At 52.6% G+C, this 21,556-nt stretch overlaps 1 protein-coding gene and 1 long non-coding RNA gene across 7 annotated transcripts in view; both read right to left on the bottom strand.

Annotated features, from left to right (window-relative positions):
• The window catches only part of UHRF1 (ubiquitin like with PHD and ring finger domains 1), a 49,236-nt gene extending 30,896 nt beyond the window's left edge, over positions 1–18,340 (bottom strand). Inside the window, exons 1-5 of one of the 5 annotated variants that reach the window (XM_077121069.1) lie at positions 18,318–18,340; positions 16,861–17,022; positions 7,615–7,875; positions 5,830–5,990; positions 4,234–4,449 (exon numbers count right to left, since the gene is read on the bottom strand). In XM_077121069.1, coding sequence (XP_076977184.1) covers positions 4,234–4,449; positions 5,830–5,990; positions 7,615–7,875; positions 16,861–17,013 — 791 coding nt within the window. In that variant the 5' untranslated portion in view covers positions 17,014–17,022; positions 18,318–18,340. Of the gene's footprint in view, positions 1–4,233; positions 4,450–5,829; positions 5,991–7,614; positions 7,876–16,860; positions 17,023–17,512; positions 17,566–17,651; positions 17,790–17,865; positions 17,960–18,317 lie in introns of those variants that run through there. The other 4 variants (XM_077121065.1, XM_077121066.1, XM_077121068.1 and 1 more) reach the window with 4 other exon arrangements.
• Positions 18,341–20,855: 2,515 nt separating this feature from the next.
• On the bottom strand, positions 20,856–21,550 carry LOC143650359 (uncharacterized). 2 transcript variants are annotated; one of them, XR_013159534.1, is made up of 3 exons: positions 21,511–21,550; positions 21,301–21,411; positions 20,856–21,048 (listed from the first exon to the last, which is right to left on the bottom strand). It is a non-coding gene; the product is annotated as an uncharacterized LOC143650359 (long non-coding RNA). The 2 variants fall into 2 exon arrangements; XR_013159535.1 differs by having other exon boundaries at positions 21,159–21,411.
• Positions 21,551–21,556: the final 6 nt, after the last annotated feature.

Below are 21,556 nucleotides of genomic sequence, written 5' to 3' on the forward strand. Positions count from 1 at the left end.
CAGGTGGAGGAGCGAGAAAAGCAGCCGTATTTTTCTGCCACACTACCGTTGCGTGTCACGGTCTATAAGGCATTAGGAAAGCAGTTTTCTTCTACTAAAAAGGGGAATCGAGGGGTTAAGACAGGGCTAGGAAGGAGATTTGTGTTTCACTGAATCCCCTCAGATTCCTTTTAAATCCTGAACCAAGTGAGCTTATTAGTTATTTAAAGCAGTAAAAGACAGGTGTTCTTCCTTCTCTCCACACTGTCTCTGGCTCAATGCTTGGCTCCCAAGGCCTCTCTCGCCCTGGTAATAGCTACGCCTAGTGCCCAGATGTAGGAGGGGCCGTACTAGCTCTTCGCTGTAATGACCGTGGCAGATAGAGTCTAAGAACCTAAGCGGGCCCCCCTTGCCCTCAGCCTCCTGAAACTCACACACTTTTACAATTCCCATCGTTATATGCAATACACATCTCAACCAATAAAACACTCAACAAGTCGCAAAGATGATGGGCTGTCACTCCCTTGAATAGGTAGGTTATACAAGTCCCTGCTGTGCTAGCAGACCTGCTAGAGACCCTCCTTGCTGGCTTGATGAAGCAAGCAGCAATGTTGGGCAAGCTCACCTGTGGAGGAACTATCGGTGCTCTCTAGGAATTAAGCAAAAACCCGAAACCCTCAATCCTTCAACCACAAAGAAGCGAATTATGCCAACAACTGTGCAAGCTTAGAAGCAGATTCTTCCCTCCTGGAGCCTCAGATGAGACCATAGCTCTGCCACCTGGCTGCAGCCCCAGGTGACTCTAAGCAGAGGGCCCAGCCCAGACTCCAAACCCATAGAAATGGCAAGATACTAAATGGTGTTGATTTATGAGTTTGTGGTGACTTGTTACGCAGCACTAGCTGACTAATATGATGCAATCACTAACACTTATCACAAGGTCACTAGGTGTCAGGCCCTGGGCTACGTGTTTGCATGAACTATCTCATTTTGAGCTCTCCAATACCATATTTAACTGCCACTGTTCCCATTTTATGGAGGCAAAACTGAGATGTGAGCTGGTCACAGTCACAGAACTAGGAAGATTAGAAACCCAGCTTGCTGGACTCCAAACCCTTCAGTTTCCTCTCCTGACACTGCCAGAATGAATGATACAACCACACAGCAGCTAACCAGGGAGCTTCTCGATTCAACCTATCGTCACAGGCTAGGAAAGCCCTTGAGTGAAGACTGGAAAGCACCCAAGATCTTCTAAGTCAGGTTGCTACAGGTGGCAGGCATGCTCTGCAGCCATCTCACCAGCGGATCCTGTTTAGCCCCTATAACATTTGTTTTTATTTTAATCCAAACTAATCACCAACATTTAATAATCTGGTTTTGTAGAATAATCCAGATTGTCCGCTTCTTTCAGAAATTGAAAGCCCAGTAATTTCAGGCTGACAGTCCTGTCCAGCACCAGTAAGCCAGAACGAGCAGCAGCCACCTGTCTGAATGGCGCATGCAGTCTCATTACCCCTGTCCTTGCCAGCCTCCTGTAAGCATCTGCACTGGAGACCCCAGACCCTGGCCAGCCCCCTGCTGAAGTCAGAGAAGCCAATGCCCATGTCAAGGCAAAGACTTCCCCAAAGTCACTCCACAAGTGGTACAAATGCAAAATGAATCTCTCCCTTATGACCCCTGATCAAGCCTGCTTCCCATGTTCTGCCTTAAGTGTATCCAAGTGGAAACCTGGGGGTCTAGGTTTTAGCAAAAAGGGCTGTTTCATCTGTGCTCCACGTGTGCTTTGGACAAAATAAGTCAGTCTGAGGCATAGTGGTCAGAAATATTCTGCGTTGGAAGCCACTGTACCGGTTCTTGGTCATTAGGGTCACTGAATACAGACTGTTTCCGCCATCCTGTTGCTAAATGCTTCCTCCTCAATGCATGGTGAAGGCAACGCAGCTGAACTGAATGGGAAGATGAAGCGCCACCCCCCCCATTTCTATCTTTGGGCCAAAGAGCTGGAAGCGAGCTCCCATGTGAGGTTGTGATTTCAGAGTTTTGTGCTGTGGCTTTGAGGTCTTTTAAACAGCCTGAATGCGATGTCACTTGCTCATTTCATAGGAGTGCATCGGGGTCCTGTGCGTGTGTTTAGAGTACTGAGGACAGAAATCTGCTGGTTTTAATAAATAAAGTTTTATTGGCACACAGCAGCACCCTCTCAGTCACAGACTGTCTTTCCCATGAGGGCCTGGCTGAGCAGGCTCGACAGAGGCCGTGTGGACTGCAAAACCCAAGGTATTGACTACTTGGGCCTCTACGGGAGGCCTGACGCCCGGTGTCATCTGTTCCCAGGTAGTACATGGAGGCTGGGGATCTGCAGGGGTGGAGGGGGGAGGTGGCAGGGGCAGCTTCAGGGGGCGAGTCCTGGAGCCCTGGGCATTCACCAGTCAGGCCCTAACCAAGCAGGGGGAGGCTCTGCACCTCAGTTCTCACCCACCCAGGAGGGGCCGGCAGGCAGCCTCCTGAGAGCCCAGGCTGGGGTGTGCGGCCCCCCGAGGGGTGCTCCGGGACTCTGTGGGTCCCTATCCGCAGTCCGTCAGGGGTCAGGGACGATGTCGGGGACATCACTGAGGCGGGGCCTCCTACGGCCCATCCCCGGACTGGCAGCAAAATGATTTCTAATCCTAGGTCAAATTGCATCACGCCCCCTGGCTGCCCAGAACAGAGAGAAATTCGACTCCTTCCCACGTCCTGGCCATGCCCTAAAAGATCCCAGGAGGCTTCCGTAGCCTTGTCTCCCTCCCTCTCTCCCCCTTTCCTCCCTCCACTGCAGCCACTGGCCTCTGTGCTATGCCACAATCCACCAGGAATGCTCCTGCCCCAGGGCCCTGTGCCTGCTATGCCTCTGCTTGCGACACAGGGGCACGTATTCATGCAGTTCACTCTCCCACCTCCTTCAGGCCTCTGTTCTAATGCCACCTCCTAAGACAGGCTCTTCCTAACCTCCTCCGGCCACACACCCCATCATTCTCTCGCCTGCTCTCTGGCTTTAGTTTTTTTCATAGCACCCAACACTGCAGTACATTACTTATTTGTCCACTGCCGAGTGGCCTCATTGCCCCATGGGGCAGTACCTTCGTTTCCTTCACAGCTACAACCCAATGGCTCCCAACCAGGGCCGATTCTGCCCCGGGGACATTTTGGGTTGTCGCCACTAGAGGGTGCTCCTGGCATCAGGTTGGGGGAAGCCCGGGCTGCTGTCAACACCCTCCAGTGCCCAGGACAGCCCGTCCTGACATCTGATTATCCAGTCCCAAATATCCAGTGCCGAGGCAGAGAAACCCTGCTCTCATCTTATGCCTAGAAGAGGTCTTGGCCTGCAGATGGGCCCTTGGTAAATAATGTACATGACAGGTCATATACACTACTCAGTAAGTAATATGTACTAAATACAGCACCACGGCAGTGGGAGGTGTTACTGGAACAGGCTGCAGCTAGGGGTCTCTGTACCCCCACAGGCATCTTCACCATGTCTCACACTGTGACCTCTCTGCCTAGAAGCTACGCCCCCCATGGCCTCACTCCCCTGGCACTGCCCTGTCAAGAGCCGAGCCAAGCAGCTAGCGGCAAGAGCCAGAGCAGCACCTGGACAGGGAAATTCGAGGGGCCAGAAGGTCGCATAGGGAGGGGGCTGCGCTCATTCATCCCTAGGCCAAAAGGCAGGAGGAAGTCCAGAGAGGCCAGATATGAGCTGACCACTTCCAGAAGGACAAGTGTGATAGGGGGAGGAAAAGGAGAGGAGACAAGGAGACTTAGCAAGCAAATCAAATGCAAGATGCCCTTCATAAGGAAGATCTGGCCTAAAATCCACATTCCTGCCTGTGGCCAGCTTGAGAATTAACCAACTGGACGACTGCCAAGTCATTCCTCCCCACCTCTGTCCGCACCTCCCATTCCCATACCATCGCCCTCCACTCTCACAGCAAAGACAGATCTGAGCCCTGCCTGCAGTCCCAGGCCCGCCAACCTCACAATGAGCATCTTTTCTCATTGCTTGGCATCCCGATGGCACAGGACTGGCCTCTGTGCGGCTCGGGCGGCGAGCTCGCGTCCGGCAGCGCCTCCTGAATGCGACCCCGTCTGCATGCACTGCCTGCTCCACAAGCTTAAAGCCGCCACCAGAGGGGGAAGGCGGAGGCCCGAGGACCCGGATCGAGGACGGCGCCTAGACCCGGCCACGCGAGGGCGCTGGCGCGCGCGGGGCACACTCACCCCAGCATGACATTGACGTAGAGCTCCCGCATGGTCCTGGTCTCCCGCTTGCGCAGGATCTCTGCGTCATACCAGAAGCCCCGCTCCTTGGGGTTGTCAGGGTTGTAGTTGAGCATGACCACCTGGCCCACCTCCAGCTCCTGCCACTTGAGGATGGTGCGGGCGCGGGCGCGGACGTCCCTGGAGCCCATCTGGACCACTCCGTTCTCCGGGTAGCTGCGGGGAAAATCCCACCACAGCCCGTGACCGACGGTCCCCGGTCACCGTGAGACCCGGCTTCCCTCCAGGCTGGGAAGCGCTGTGCACACCACCCGGTTTGGGATGGTTCTCATCACAATGGGACACCACCCCTTCCCCGACCCCGTTCTCTGCTGGCATCAAAAATGCATGGTAAATAGAAGGTGCACCCCTAGCAACGGGAGGAAATTTGGGAGGGAAGAGATTTTAACTTTTTTCAATTCATACATACTGAAAGAGATTTTTAAACGTTTTTGTAGAAGGACATAAATGGTTTTATGTACGTGCAAGGCCCCGGATATTAGACTGCAATGGGAAGTCGCTATTCTAGATATACAGGAATATTCCATCAGCACCCCCCCTCCGCCCCTCACAAAAGGGCAGAAAGTAATAGGGCTAAGATAAATGCCTTCTACCAGGAACGAGGTTAAGCCTCACCGGTGAGGGGCAATCCCAAATCTATTCTAATTAACAATATGGCCTAGGGCTCACTGTTATCCCTAGAACCCATCAGAATCAGGGCTCATTAAATTTTTGCCATAAAGGGCCAAATGGAAAATATTTCCAGCTTTATGAGCAGGAAGGGCTCTGTGGCAACTACTCAAGTTTCCTGCTGGTAGCCAGAAGCAGCCATTGAATATGTTGAAAACTGAGCATTAATGTGTCCCAATAAAGCTTTATTTACAAAAATGGGCTGCAGGTTGGAGTTGGCCTGCAAGCCTCAAAAAGGTTTGCTAACTGCCAGCCCATTGGATGGGAATGAATCCTTCAATTACTGGGATTCTCTCCTCTGACCACTCCAACATCTGTTTAAAGAGTTAAGCTTTGTGTGAGCCAGGCCATGGCTCTAGGAAGTAGAGGGACCTGGCAGGAACCCACGAGGGCCCCTCCACCCCCAGGAATGTCAGCTCTAGGCAGGCAGGTATGTCAGCCCTCTGTATTCACCTATGTGTATCCCCTGTGCTTGGCTGGCAGGACTGGGACAAAGCAGATGCTCAATAAAAAAAAAATTACTTGTAGGGGAATGGAACTTCACATTCCAACTGGGGAGAGAGACAACAAATAAATAAAGGGGTTTCGTGTAGTAATAAATCACACAGATAAAACAGGAAAATCAGGGTGGGGGCCATGACTCAGACTAGATAATCAGGACAGAGCTGTCATCTGGCTTTGGGCCCCCTTGATGCTCCTCACGGGGGAGGGTGGCCCAGTGGGTTTTTTGAGAGCACAAGGGATGGGTCCTCTCAGATCCCAATTTCATTCCCAAGACAGTGTTGAATTCCAGGCCTGAATTCACAAAGCCAATGGCATTCACCAAAAATGTTCAAAAACCCCAGGCCCGCCCAAAGTGACACTCACTCGTCATACTTCACATGATAAATGACATCGTCTTCCAGGGTTGGGCTAGAGCTGGAGCTGCCAGGCTCGTCCCGGGAAGGCCCCTTTCTGGTCACTCTGACGACCTGCGCCTCGAACCAGGCACCCATGTTTGTATCCCGAGCGTCCACATATTCATTGACCTGAGATGGAACAAGAAGGCTCTTTCCTCCCCACCCAGGGAAGGGTCATCAGATCAGAAGAACTGACAAGGGCCACTCTGGCCCTTAGGTCTTTGGTGTTCAGAGCTCAGGGTTTCAGGGTTTCGGGGTTTCCCACCACGGCACTCTTGACACTGGGGGCTGGACTGTTCTCTGGAGGGGGAGCATTCATGCATTGCAGGGTGACCAGCAGAATCCCTGGCCTCCATCCACTCAACGCCAGGAATACCCTCTCTATAAGGGGTTAAAGTGCCCCCCAAAAGGATATTTTGGAATCTTAACCTTCCAGTACCTCAGAACGTGACCCTGCTTTGGAATCAGGATCCCCGTAGATTTGACTATTTAAGATCAGGTCATACCGGAGTAGGGTGGGCCCTAAAATCCAATGACTGGTGTCTTTTTAGAAAAGAGACACAAAGACACAGCAGATACAGAGGGAAGAAGGCCATGTGACAACAGAGACAGAGACTGGAGGGACATGTCTCCAAGCCAAGGAATGGCAAGGATGGCCAGCCACTGCCAGAAGCTGGCAGAAGCAGGAAAGCATTCTCATCTGGAGGCTTCAGAGGCAGCATGGCCCTGCCTGCCCCTGGTTTCAGGGTTCTAGCCTCTAGAACTGAGAGAATAGGAAACTGACCCAACTCTCTCCTGCCCCCAAGTCATGGCAACCAATGACGTCTCCAGACATTCCCAAGTGTTCAAGAGTGAGGCAGGCTCAGCAAGGATTGTGGGGAAGCGGAGTCATATAAACAGACTGACTGCTGCTTGGCTCCACCACAACAGAAATCCAGATCTTTATGTAAAACGCCCTGATTCCAAAATTTTACAGCCTCTATAAAGGCCAAAGGAGATGTCTACAGACCAGGCCTCCAACACAGAGCTGTTTTCCAAGGAACCCCCCTACAGACCAGCAAAAACGGGTACACAAATGCACACGATTCACAACTGCCAAAAGGTGGGAACAACCAGAGACCCATGAGCTGGTGAGTGGAGAATAAGAATGTGGTCCATCCATGCAAAGGGGCATTATTTAGCCACGAAAAGGAACGAAATTTGATCCACGGGGATGCTAAGTCGAATGAGCCAGATACAAAAGGCCAGTGTGTGCTTCCACTTCTACGAAATACCCTGAAGAGTCAAATCCACAGAATTCCACAGAAAGTAGATGGTTGTGAGGGGCAGGAGAAGGGGGATGGGGAGTGATTGCCTAGATGGGGCCTGGGGTTTCCTTCTGGGGAGATGAAATTTTCTGGACCTAAATGGAGATGGTGGTTGCATAACACAGTGAATGGACTAAATCCCACGGACGGTTCACTTTAAAATGGCAAAGTCTGTGTTATGTGGATTCCACCTCAATAAAAAAAAGGAATCCCTGGAGTACTGTCTGATTACTCCAAGGAACTTTCTAGAAATGACTCGGCGATTTTCACTGCAGGACTAAGGTAACCAGGCCCAGAGATAGCATGGGAGCTGGCACTCACTCAAGAGCTATGGTGGGGCTGGCCGAGGATGGCAGAGCGAGTGGGCGTGCTCCCTGTGGGCCCTGGGTGCGCAGAGACCAGATGGGCAGGGAAAGTCGGCCCCCACCTGCTGCCAGGGGCCTCACCTTGTACAGTCCCAGCTCCGTTTCGTCCCACGAGTCTTCGTCCGCTGAGCCCGCCTTCCCGTCAGTCTCCAAGGCCACCTCACCGTTGTTGGAGGACTTGTCTGACTCGCTCTGGCCCAGGCAGCAGCCGGAGTCCGTGTCCGAGAGCTCAGAGTCCTTCTCCCTGCTGCTGGGCGGCAGCACCAGGCTCTGCCGGACCAGGAGCTGGATAGTGTCATTCAGGCGGACGTCGTAGTCAAAGAGCGTATGGCCGTCTTCCATCTGCAGAGAGAGTCGAGAGAAAAGGTCACCCGCCCACCCAATGTTGCAGAGCACCTGCCGGCGGGATCAGGCCCCAGAAACACTGCCGTGCAGAATGCAACCAGCACCATGCCGTCTACACCGGCTCACAGGAGCCCAGCACACCCAGCGCACCCCCGGGACGTGCCCACTCACCCTCAGCACCCCCAGGGACATCCCCAGACCCTTCGTGACTCCCATATGGTTGGGGCTTCAGAGGGGAAGGTTCTTCATATTTTGTGGTTTACAATTTCTTTTCAAGTAAACGTGTTTAACCTCTATCACTGGTTCTCAATCAGAGGCAGTTTCTCCCCAGGGAGACACGTAACTGCGTCTGGGAATATTTTGGGTTGTCACAACTTGGGGGTGGGAGGTGCCCCTGGCATCAAGAAGGGGGAGCCCAGGGACTGCTCAGCACCACCCAGGGCCCAGGATGATCCAGCCCCAAATGTCCATACTGCCAAGGCTGAGAATCCCTGCTCTGTACCAGCTGAAGGGGACGGCGCACCCACCCCACATTCACTTTCTAAGGCTTCTCCCAGCCCAGATGGCTCCTCTGACCCACTAACCACACTCTCCCGTTAAGTCCTTGACCTAATCAGCGCTAGCCCTCGTGGACCATGAACCTCCTAGCTAATCTGCTCCCGGGTGCCTGGACCAGCGGGAGCTGGAAGGAGTTGGTCACCTAAGTTGCACCCCAAGGGCACCGAAAGCCAAGGAGCTATCTTTTATTAGAAACTGCCCCATGGAACTCCACCAACACCCAGAAGAGGCCCTTAAGTATGTTTTTACTCTCTGGGTGAGCCTATGGCAGGCTGTCTCCACCACGATGGACATGTGGGGCCGGGTTATCCTCTGGGGTGGGGGCCTCTGGCCACTGTAGGACACTGAGCAGCATCCCTGGGCTCCAGCCACCAGCTGTGACAACCCAAACACGCCTCCAGACAGCCAATGCCTCCAGGGAAGGGACAGGCAGGATCGTCCTGATGAGAACCTGGACCCTAAGGAAAAGGAAGACAGCAGAGGGAAAAATTTCCATCTTTTCCAGCCTTCTCCACAAGCTGCAAAGGCCGGAAGGCAACAGGGATTAACAGCTATTAATATGCAAACAGCACCTGGGGTCAGAGCCAAAGCCAAGTCCAGGGTCCAATCCTTTGCAGTGATGTTTTTTACACTTTTTTTTTTCCTGTTTGTTAAGAGGAAAAGAAAGAAGTCAGATGCTCTGTGGTCATCCAAGACTGCTCACACCTTGCGGGGAACATGCCCCGCCAGCCTCCCAACTCAGCTGACAAGGGGGCCAGACTTTTATTCTCTGTGGCAAGGGCCATCCTGAGCACCCTCCATCCCCCCCACCCCAGACTGATGTCAGCAGCACACTCCAACCAGCTGTGACAGCCACCGATGTCTCTGGTCCTTGTCTAGCATATCCTGGGGACAGAGGTGCCCCCAGCTGGGAACCACAGAGCTAGAGATGCACACACGTGGGAAAGGGACACATGAACAGAGGTTGTGGCGTTGTTACCTGCAAGCAGGACATTGAGCAATCCACCTCTCTGCCAGAAGGAATGAGCAAGCCACCCTCATTCCTACAAAATACTGTACGACCACCCAGGATGGTTACATGCGTCCAGGAGGCCAAATCTCCCAAATGCCGTGTCTAGGAAATGACGCAAGAGCTCAGAAAAGAGGTGGTCAAGTGCAGAAGCCACCACGTTGAGATGGGGATGCAGGAAGCGCAGGCTGGCACTCAAAAGGGGCCCTGAAGGGCGGGATGGGACGGCCAGGGGTCCAGGTAGGGCACTCGGTTCCTCCAAGCAACGTGGACGACAGAGGGGCCACCATGGGGAGAGCCGAGGTCAGGAAGATGCACATGGCTGGATTTCTGTTTTCCAAAGTGTACTCGGGCAGAGGCCGAGTCCCAGGGCAGTGAGGCCAGGGCAGGGCAGCTGGTGGCGACAGAGCTGAGAGGGAAGGTAGGACCAACTGGATCTGGAGCTGAAGCGGGGAGGGGAAAGGGCCACAGTGAAGCCAACGGTGTAGCCTGAAGTGGCCAGGGTGCTGGGCAACCAGGAGGCCTGACAGGGGCTCCAGGCAGGACTCAATTGTCACAGCAGCCGATACGAAGGGGGAAAGGGTGGCATATAACCTTAACTGCATCTGTCAGATGGGAATTTTCACTATCAGTCAACTGGAATTCCTACCTTCATTAGGACTGCGTGCCTCCACCCCGCTGTCTTGCAAATATATGGGAGGGTGGGGGGCACTAGTCAGATATGAAGTTTAGAATTAACAGACTGTGGTTCCAGGACACTGTCAGCAAAAGATCAATTGTTTCCAAGTTGCTGAACTTGCTGTATGGCCTGGCCACATCAAAATCTCCCCCAGATTTGATACTGTCTAGCTTCAAAATAATCCAGTACGGTGGAAGCAAGCGGGTGGGGAAACAACAAACAAGACCGGCCATAGCTGCTCGTGACTGAAGGTGGGTGACGGTACATGGACATCCCTCACCCTGTCCTCTTTATTCTTGTTGAATGACTGAAACGATTTCAGACGTCCATCATGACGAGTCTTTTAATCTCGTACAACTGAACCTGGCAAAGCTGAATCTCCTATCAAGGGACATCTATCTGTGGCATCCTAAACCCAAGTTCTACCATCACGCACAGTAAACAGCTTCATCTAAAACCCACCTAGCATGCCTTACATGGGTTGGCAGGGAACAGGGTAAAAATAAATACCCGAAGTTTAAAATGCATACAATTATAAAAATGTTCTCTCATTTATTATAATAAATGTACCACACTACTGTGAGATTACATTATATATTATGCATTACCATTTTACATTATGTTTTCCATTTACCATGTATATGTACTATACGTTTTAATATATGTAAAATAATACATATTATATATTATATATTACAACAATAAGGTATTATATGGAAAACTTTGTATTTGATGCATGATTTTTCTGTAAACCTACAACTTCTCTAATAAAAACAAAAAATAGAAGAGATTACATGGAATTACAGGGCCATCCTAAAGCTTTATACCCTGAAATAAGTTGTAAAAAAGAGGAACATTGTGGTTCAATTGACAAAAACAAATTGTTTTTGAAATCAAAACTGACTTACCTGTACCTAATCAACCTGGTCAACTGCCACATACTATGAATGAAAATATCACCATCTCCATATTTTGTTCTGAAAGCTAGTCTCCTTTGCATCATGCTTTAGCACTCAGCTCAGTGTTCAAAAATTACCTGGGAGTTTTTCTTTGGCAAATCAAAACTAGAAAAAAAAAAAAACCTTACTATTTGAATAATCCTGGCTAATAATGATAATAAAACTGGCTGACTGTATGTAGGGGGGAAAAATTTTAAAAAACACACCTACACTTTGTCTCAACAACCCCACCCCTAGGAATTTATCCTGTGCCTGTACTCAGTCACATGCACATATGCATAAAGACATACATGCAGGGATACTCATTGAAACCTTGCAATTACTAGCTCATAAAACCCCAAGAAACAACAATCTAAAGTCCCAGCGATATTAAACTTCTTAAATAAATTATGGTGCACCCAGACAAAAGGCTCCCCGTGAAGCTATTCCACGAAAAAGGAAGCCAGGTTGCTCTCAGGGAACTATCACCAAGAAGACAGTAAATGAAACACTTGGGGCGAAAGAAGAGTATGAAAAATTTACAGAATGTTGGCACCTATGCTTTCTTTAAAAGCGTGCATGCACAGATATGTTAGGATATGCACCGAATACCTTTGGAAGGAGACGGGCTAGCTGGGCTAGCTGCGGGCGTCCGAAGCAGCCTGAGATTCAGGCAAGATGACAGACAGACAGACAGATGGGAGAAGAAAACAGCTGGTGCAGGATCCCAAGCACGGCAGGAAGGGGATAACATCAAAAGTGGGGGCAGACGTGAACTTAAGAACTGCATTGAAGAAGGTTAGGTAAGTGAATATTTTCATTCTTAGAAAATGAACCTGGAAGTATTTCCTAAGGGTTCAAGGAACACGATGTATGTAAACAACCTACTCAAAGGTTTAGAAAACAGAAAAGGAGATGGATGGATGAGTGGATGGATGGATTGGGTGGGTGGAAGGAAGGAAGGAAGGAAAAATGATATAGCAAATGTGGCAAAATGTTAAAAGCTGGTAGATCTGGGTATCTGAGTGGGGGCTACTTTGAGTTCTCTGTATAGGTTTTGTATTATTTTTGCAACTTTCCTGTGAATTTGAAATTATTTCAAAATAATATTAAAAAAAAAAAAAAAAGGAAAGAAAGCAAAGCTAGGGCAGGTACACATCTGTTGTTAGCAGCATTATTCACGACAGCCAGAAGGTGCAAATAACCCACGTGCCCATTGACAGATGAATGGAGAAACAAAATAAGGGAGTTCCACCTGGCCATGAAAAGGAATGAAGTTTGGACACACGCTACAGCAGGAAAGAACATCAAAAACATTCTATTAAATGAAAGAAGCCACTCTCAAAAGGCCACGTATTATCTGATTCCATTTACACGAAATGCCCAGAAGAGGTAAATCCAGAGTCAGAGAGTGGATCGGTGGTTGCCAGGGGCCAGGAGGGAGGGCATGGGGTGGGACCAATGATGGGTACAGGGTCTCTCTCTTTTGGGGTGATGGAATGTTCTGGAACTAGACAGAGCTGTTGGCCGTATGACAAGGTAAACGGACTAGATGCCACTGACCGCACACTGTACACTTAAATATGGTTAATTTTAGGTTATGTGAATTTCACCTCCACTAAAAAAAAAAAAGATAAAAAGGAGAGGGTAGAGGGGACGTGACTTCTCCACAGGGGGAAGCAGGGTGGACGGGACATCGAGGATAAGCGCAAGGACAAACACAGCCCACAGTTTCACACCCCAGCGCACAGGCCATGCATCTGCCTTTGGACCCGGCGGGGCTGCAGCGGAGGACAGGTCCTAGAGTAGCACTTGGGGGAGTCAGCAAGGTCAACGCTAGAGTCACAGTAAAACCAAGACATCATGGGCTTTGTCACTCTTGTCATCTCCGGAGGGCAGGGTGGAGTCCTCAGAAGCTCTGGGAATCACTGTTCTGCTGCTTAGAGGAATGCCTTATGTGTGTTCCCACCTTTTCCTTTCTTCTCAGCTTTAACTTCAAATGCATAGAGATAAGCCACATCAACAAGAGCTCTTTGAGGTCTTTAACCATTTAGAAGCATGTCAAGGTTCGAAAGCCTTAGCCCTAGAAAGCAACTCACAACACAAAGCACTAGACCGCCATTGGAGAACATTCCACAGTCGCTCTGTTCCTGAAAGTGGAACCTGGACTAGCCAATGGGAGCCTGGCGTGCAGTCCTGAGGTGTAACTGGCCAATGAAGGCCCACCCCTGTTGTAGTAATTAAAGTTTTATTGGCACACAGCCACACCCATCCACGTAGGAACTGCGTACCACGGCAGACCTGAGTGACCCCGACACAGACCCCGTGGCCTGCAAAGCCACAAATATGTACTGTCGGGCACTTTATGGAATGTTGGCTGACCGGCCCTCTGGCTGGGATCTCTCCTGGGGACAGAGGGTCACAGTGCGGGGACCCTGGTGGGGGGAACTCCCCCTTCCCATAGCCTGCAGGACAGGTCTCTGGGAGGCCGTCAGATTTGCCACCTCGCCCCTTCCCCGCTCCAGGGAAATAGGGGCAGCATCAGAAAAGACCAGTCCAGCGGGGCCATTTGGTGTCACCCTGTGACACAGCGAACGCTTGCAAGGCCTTTCTACTAAGGCCACTGTTTCGAGGCTCTGAATGCAGCCTTTGAAGCAGATGTGGCTGGTTTCACCATTTTCTAAAGTAAACTGCGGATGAATCTGCCAGCCCCCCCACGACACACACACCCCAGCACCACCCCAACGCAGTGGGGCATGGGGCAATGCCGACAGGCATTCTGAGTTGTCACAAATGCAGGGCGGGGATGCTCCTGGCATCAAGTGGTCAAGGGTCAGGGATGCTGTGCTGCTCGACACCCCACAGTGCCCAAGACGGCCACAAATGTCAACAGTGCCGAGGTGGGAAACTCTGAGCTGAGCTTATCTGAAGCCCCTCCCTGAAGTCCTCACAGAATTCACACTTGGCCCCATTTGAAAAGTGAGTAAATGACACACACTTGAGAAGACCACGTAAAGCACAAAGCATCGTACCTGGGAGTGTTAAAGGCATCGTACCTGGGAGTGTTAAAGGCGCACCACGGATGACAGCCATTGTTATTTTTATGGGCAGTCCCCCAAAAAAGGGGCCAGATGCCTCCCGCCTTCGCCCAGGCTGGGCTTGCCGCCCAAAGGCCCTTCCCCCACCCACTCACTGCATTTCCACAGACCAGGCAACAAAAGCGCCAACCCCATCAACTGAAGATGCTGCGAAACCTTTCCGCATCCTGAAGGGAGACTCAATTGTGTTTCTCTTATATTCTCATCTGACTTCACGCTGCTGGGCAGTGTTACTTAAAAATAAAAAATAAAAGAGATTGTGGACACTTTCTAGAACATTCTATAAAAACAACAGCCTCACTCCTGCCTGCTGGAAGTCGGCTGTTTTACATCTACTGTTTAGGCAGTCTGCTGCAAAGCAATTATTCTGTGCATTTCCCCTACCCCACTCTCCAGTCTCCGTCCCGGCTTCTTTGTGACCCTGACACCTACAAGCTGTGCAACCTTGGGGAAATTGCATCAGCTCTGAAGCGTGGTTTCCTTATCCGGAAAAACGAAACAACTACACATTCCTCACAGAGTGGGGCGATGTGGCCTCATGAAGCTGCCGCGTGGGGAAGGAAGGACTGGGCAGTTTTATCAGTTACACAAGAACATGGGTCTTTTTATCACTCTACAAATTTACACTACTAGGAGAAATGCAGGGTGGGAGAGAGCTCAGTCTCAGAAGCTGGAGTCTAGAGTTCAAATCTCAGCTCTCCTCTAGGTCAGAGCCAACTGCTGCCCCTGTGGCAGCGAGCAGGCGTCCCCATCCCGACATCCTGACGGATTATGACGTACACGTCTAATGCACACAGCCATGCCTGGGTTATTTTCCTGCTTTGCAACTTACACAGTCGTGACGATTATTTTTGTACGGGTGAAATAATATATTACAAATGAAGAGTGATGGGGGTTTGGGTTACACACACGTAGATAGTTGTCAGAACTCTTCAAATGGTCCGCTTAAGATGTGTGTATCTTGCTATATATAAATTTTATCTCCAAAAAAAACCCACGATGCTATTAACCAATACAGAATTCTAGTAAATGCTCGGTAAGTGAAGCATTTAGGGGTGACACGGACTGGGTGGTGTCTGCAACTTACTTTGAAACATACCCCCAATTAATAAGGCAGATGGACGGAGAGAGAAACAGAGGCAAGGGTAGAAAGAGAGCGAAGTGATAGAGCAAATTAAGCAAAAATGTCGACAGCAAAAAAACCTAGATAGTGGGTCTTTTAAGTGTCCACGGTTCTTTTAACTTCTTTGCATGCTTGAAATTATTCATAATCAAAATTCGAGGGAAAAGGAAATGTAAAAATGCAAACACTGACAGGCACACAGCAGGAACCCAAAAATGTTCGCTGCCTTCCATTGGAGGGGACTTGGGTACAAGCACTTGCAGGAGATTTTCGATAACTATTTGTAAAGGGAAGGCCCCTCTGAATGAACAAATAAATAGAGTGGCAGAGAAAAATCAAATTAGATGGCACAGAAATGAGTCACCATCGGTAGAGGAAGGAGGAAGAGAGCACCCACGGAGTTTGCTCACAGCCCTCCCTCTCCTCAAGCGGCTACTACCATCCGAACAAGCAGAATCCACAGGCCACGTGGCTTGCGGGATCCGGCTAACCTCCCCAAGCAGGGCGGGCTCGCTCAAATTCTCAAGACATCTAAGTCATCACAACTCTTACAGGACGGTCTCCTAGGGCGCCATGAGTTCCAGAAATTAATCATCACGTCTCATTTCAAGAAAGCACATAAGATCCTCCCACCACGTACCCCCACCCCCCCAAAAAAGAACCCTGGCAGAGCTCGGAGCACATGTTTTGCAATCTAGACACCAGGTGGCAGCAGTACCCAGTTCAAACTGCCACAACAAAAGTAGGGTGTACACAGCCCAACGGACTACTTTTAAGCTAGAGTCCACGCCCCTGTCCCTTCAGTCCATCTGATTTCAAGATGGCCCTAGCAGACGGGACCAACGCTTTCTCCCATACCACCTCACTTCACCCAGGAAATCCCACTAGCTCAGGGACACCGGCACCAAGGGAGAGCGTCGGGCGCTACTAGGCAAAAGCGTCCCAAGTGGAGAGTAGCTGTTCAAGCAAGGGTGGCCATTTTAAACGTTACAAGAACCTAGGGAGAGAGGAAAGAAAAGGGATCAAGATGCCTAGCAGAGCCAGCGCAGAGCTCACGACACGCGCCGATTCACAAGCAGCTCACTGGGAAACCAGAGCCAAGGTGGCGGAAACTGCTGTTCTGCAAGCACCATCTCCAGATTTGTAATCGCCTCCTCCAAATTTCTAAGAAGCAGAGCCCCTGAAGTCTGATGCTATCTCTAGGCCCAGGCCATGGACCAACACTGAGTGCTTCCAAGAAAATTCTTGGCCCTTTCTGACCCATCAGGCGTGACAATTCTAGGCCCTTCCTCTAAATTCATCAGCACTGTTAGCCGCCTCCGACTCCTTTCTCTAGAAATTATTTCCTGGCGAGGTCTGTAAAAACAAAAGGAGTTTAAAAGCCCAAGGCCCACAGATTCCAGTGCCAGCTGTTGGCCTGGGCCGGCAATCGGAAGGCCCAGCCTTTGTTCCTCGCCCAGGCATCTGAGGTTCCTGTGGACTTCTCCTTCCGGGTGCTGCGAGGCAGACCGGACGAGGGGGGGAGAACGTGGCGGCTGGTGGCGGCTGAGGCCAGGGGAGAACAAAAGCGGGTTTACCTGCTTGCCCCTGTAGAAGAGCCGCTGCAAGCCGGGCTCCACGCCGAACAGCTCCTGGATTTTCCGCCTCAACTCTTCGACCTTGGTCAGCCTGGACAGCGAGTCCACCGAGTGGGCTTCCTTGCCGTCCATAGTGCGAACCTGGATCCACATTGTGGTGCGCTGGGTGGCGGGGAGAGGTGGGGAGGACCATCAGTTCCGCTACGCGCGGGCCATCCTAGGGCCATGGTCGCTTTGGTCCCGAAGGCGAATCACTGGGAAACGCCCAGGACGCCCTCCCAACCACAATCGTTCCCCAAAGACCGCTAGACCTGGCAGCTTAAATGAAGGAATTCTTGAGTGCGTTTGTGGACTGGCAAGGGGCTGAGGATGGAGAATGAAGGGGTATTTAGGGGAAGGCAAAAGGGATCGCGGAACCCCCGCTCCAAGTCCAACCCACCCGCCTCTCTCACAGAAGAAAACACCAACGTCTAGAGTGGGACCCAGCCAAGGGCGCGCGGAGGAACAGTGAGTGGCCAAGTTCGTGCCTTCATTCATTCTTTGGATTACTATTTGCGGTCAAGGGAATCCCAAAAGTCCAGCGCGGCCCAGAACTTCAGAAGTCCCCGGGGAACTCTATGAAGTGTGACCGGGAAGGTAAGGGGGACCCCACCCGTGGTCCGCGAGCCCCGGGACCCCTCCGCACCGTCCTCTCCTGCCGCCCCCCGCGCGTGCGCGACGCAGCCGGCCCCGCGGTGGCCATGGCAACCGGGCGCCCCGTCCGGGCCGCCCCAGCACGCGCCGCGACTCACCTCGGCCCGGCGGCCGCTGCCGGGACGCACTAACGGGTTCCCCGGCGCCGGCTCGCGCTCCCCGAGTCCCGGCCCCCGACCCCCGGTCCCGGCGGCCCCTCCTGCCCGCCCTCCAGACAGCGCGGGCAGCGCTAGCGAGCCCACGCCCACCCCCACCACCGGGACCGGCCGAGGGGCCCCGTTCGCCGAGTCCCGCCCCCTTCACTTGGCCCACCTCGCCCATTGGTTCCACCGTGCCGGGCCGCTCCGCCCCGCCCGCTCTCCATTGGTCCAGGAGCGCCCGGGGAACTAAGGGCGCGCGAAATCGGGCTCGGGCGCGACAATTGAATCCCGGGGAGCCCCGCGCGCAGGCGCGGAGCCTGACATTCTCCCCCGCGACTCGCCCGGCCCTCCCCCCGCCCGGCCCGCGCGACCCCCGCTGGGCTCTTGGGGGCGGTCGCGGTGTCCCGCTCGCCCCCGCCCCGGGGCCAGGATGCCCGGGGGCGATTCCCAGGGACTGGCGACGGGGACGGTCCCGATCCCAGGGGCCGAGGGCAGGGTAGCCTCCGCGCTCGGTGCTGGCCGCGCGTCCCAGGTAGCTCCTGGGAAACTTTTGCAGAGTCCCCGCACCCGGTGCCCCCGGTACCACCGGGCCAGGCTGGCACCCCGACCCGCCCTGCCGCTCACCTGGCCGGTCGCCCCCGATCCGCTCGCCTGCCTGCGCGCCTGGCCCGGCTGGGTGATAGCGATGGAGCCGCGTGCGTGGCCCGGACCCCGCGCGGACTTGCGTGCGACCCGGAGCGCCCGGTCGGCCACCGCTGCCCGCCGCGCTGCCAGCTGCTCTGATTTTTTTCCCGCGAAAACTCGGCGTTTGGGAGTTGCGGGGCCACGGGAGGCCGCGCCGAGGGCGGGCGCCTGCCTGGTGATTGGACGCCGCAATGGCGGGAAGCAAGAAAGGGGGTGGGGGGCGCCCCCGCCTCTGTGCAGCCCCCCCCTCCGCTCAGCGGGCCCCAGCCCCGCCCAGCCCTGCACGCTCTGCTGGGCGCGCCCAGTGTGCAACGGGGCCTGGTGGCGGGACCTGGAACCCCCCCACTCGTGCCCCCCAGGAGCTCTCAGTACCCCTCAGAACTCCCAGGACAGGCACCCACCCCCCAGGGTAGAGACCCCCTGGCCTCTTCATTCGGTTCCCGCACTTCCCCCACCTCCCTGTGCTCTCAGGGACCAGAAGGGCAAGCAAGGCCGGAATCAATGCCTAAATACAGCTGGGCAATGTTGGGGGCGCCCCCGGACGAGACCCTGGATACCCCAATGGCCTTCCCGATGGTCCCCAGCCCCACTAACTTGCATCAGGGCGTGCCAGCACTCCCCACCCTACCCACCCGCAGAGCTTGTTTGCTGGGTTTTCCCGCCTCGTTTTCCCGCCTTCTCCGGCTGTCCAGGCAGCAGGGTGGCCCTGCCCCCTCCACTCTGCTCACACTGGCCAGCTCTGGCGGGCACACAGTGACCATAGTGGGCACCTGCGCTTTGCCAGACTGGGTGCTCAGAACTGGGGGGGCAGGAGGCCCAAGCGCTCTAAGGGAGGCTTTGTCTGTGTTCTCCAAAAAGGGTAGATTCTTGTCCCAGTGAATAAATCAGGCAATGTCAGATAATACTTGGAGCTACGGAGACAGGCAAATGGCCAGGGAGTGACCAGCATCCACATGTGTGGGGAAAGGGAGGGGGGCAGGACGTTCTGCTTAGGGTGAATGAGGTGGTCTCTCCTAGTAGGTGACATTTGAGCTAAGACAAGGAGGGAAGGACAAGTTCCGAGGCCAGAGAAGGCTTAGAGGTGCTGGAGTAGCAGCTGGAGAGGGCCGAGCCAAAGGGAAAGCAGGAGGGGATGCTGTCCGAGGGGTGTCCATCTAAGCTCTCTCGCCAACCACCAGGAGGACGTCCATCTTTCCCCTGAGAGCTGTGGGCAGCACGGGAAGGGTGGAAGCAGGAAAGCAAGGAGCTCTGACTTAACCTTTGGCACAAGATGCCTCTGGCCCTGTGCCAAGGAAGCTTCCAGCTTGGCACTTGTGCTTCCAGTCTTACTTCTCCCAAGACAGAATACCCACCCCCACCACCCAACAAGACAGCCAGATCGATGTCCCTGGAACCTTCGAATATGGTACCTGACGTGGCAAAAGGGACTCTGCAGGTGTCATTAAGTTCAGTATCTCAAAGTGGGAACAGTAGGCTGGATCTTCCAGGTGGGTCCAATGTAATCATGAGTCCTAAAAAGGACCAGGAGGATCAGAGAAGGAGAGCTGATGGTGAAAGCAGACATTGCAATGATGCGGCCACAAGACAAGGAACATGGGCAGCCCCGAGGAACTGGAAAAGGCAAGGAAACTAATCTCCCCCCAGAACTCCCATGAGGGACTCAGTCCAGCTAACCCCTTGACTTTGATCCTGGAAGACCCAGTTCAAACTTCTGGGATTTGTAGTGATTTGTCATATAACGGCCCTGGGAAACCAGTACACCCCAACACTGCAAAATCCAGGTGCAGCTGTTTATTTTCTCCAACTTCATGACTCAGTTGGTGCTACCGAACATATTTCTGGACCCTCAGTCATCACCTGTGCCACATCACAGATGTGGGCAGGATATCAAGCAGCCCTACCCGAGTTGGTCGAGAAGGTGCAATCTTCCAAATCGAAAACAGCTGCCACAGGAACCCACCAGGAACCCTGGTGAGGGCATGTCATCTGTTTGTACCTTTGTTGCACTAACTCAATGGGGCTGAAAGAGGAAATATCATTCTTCTGGTAAACTTGGGGCAGGAGAGCCCAGCCCAGGCTCTCTGGGAATTTAAAGTTAAGTAATGCAGAGAGAGATATCTGGATTTCCCTGCTGAAAAGACTAAGGGGTGGAAATGAAAGGCCCTGCTTCTTTCATCATTTTGAGAAAGTTGGAAGCATGAGCTTCAGAGGGGTTGCTTGAGTTAATAATTAATAAAAAATATAAAAGATTATGCCAGAAAGAAGCGAGAAGTTGTCCACAGAAACAGCAAGATACAGCAAAGACAATGAATGAGGGCTGCCAGAGCTTGAGAGTGGACAAACTTCCTGGTGCTTCTTCAGGTTTCCTGTCCCTCCCACTAGGCAAAGGTCCATCAGGCACCAGGAATAACTGCCAGGGTGCAAAGATCTCGGTGTCCCTTTTGCAAAATGACACACTGTCGGAGGTAATTTAGTCATTCAACAAACTTTTATTGAACCCCCTTCTCTGAGTCAGGCCCTGGTGGCAGACACTGGTGGTCACAGAGCTTTGTAAGACGAGGCACCGCTCTGGACCATCGAATGAGGGAGATGCAGGCATAAAGAGAAATGCCAGGAACTTGGAAAGATGGTGCTCTGTGACAGCTGTCATTGGTCAAGTTGACATGTTGCCCTGCGCATATACAGACCAAATCAGGTTCCTTGTTCTGGCGATATTTATCTCCTTTTTTTTCCTAATATAGATTAGTATTCATATAGAGCCATTAAAATAAAAATGATTACCTTGGTTATGACCCAAAATCAATGTGTGAATTCCAAGAGGGTCACATACCACATGGGGACTATCACATAGGGAGAAAATACCTCTGGGCTCATTGCCTGTGCCTCTTGTTCGTCATCTGTAAATGCAGCTGATGGTACCCACCTCAATGGGATGGTTAGGGAATTGTCCAAGTGGCCCCCAACCCCCCGGCACAGTGATAGGCATTCCATACGAGACAGAATTGTTGGGTTTTATTGTTGTCATTGTTATATCCTAGAAAAAGAAAACGGTCAGGCTATCATTTCACGAACCACTGAAAGACCATGAGGTCCCAAAACAGACCCCCACCCCCAGCCCAGATGGCAGCCTTGCCTCCGTTCCTGGCCCCTTGGGGGGTCTCCCTTCCTGGAACCCTGGC

Source organism: Tamandua tetradactyla, chromosome 11, assembly GCF_023851605.1.
Source record: "Tamandua tetradactyla isolate mTamTet1 chromosome 11, mTamTet1.pri, whole genome shotgun sequence".
NCBI classification, from domain to species: domain Eukaryota; kingdom Metazoa; phylum Chordata; class Mammalia; order Pilosa; family Myrmecophagidae; genus Tamandua; species Tamandua tetradactyla.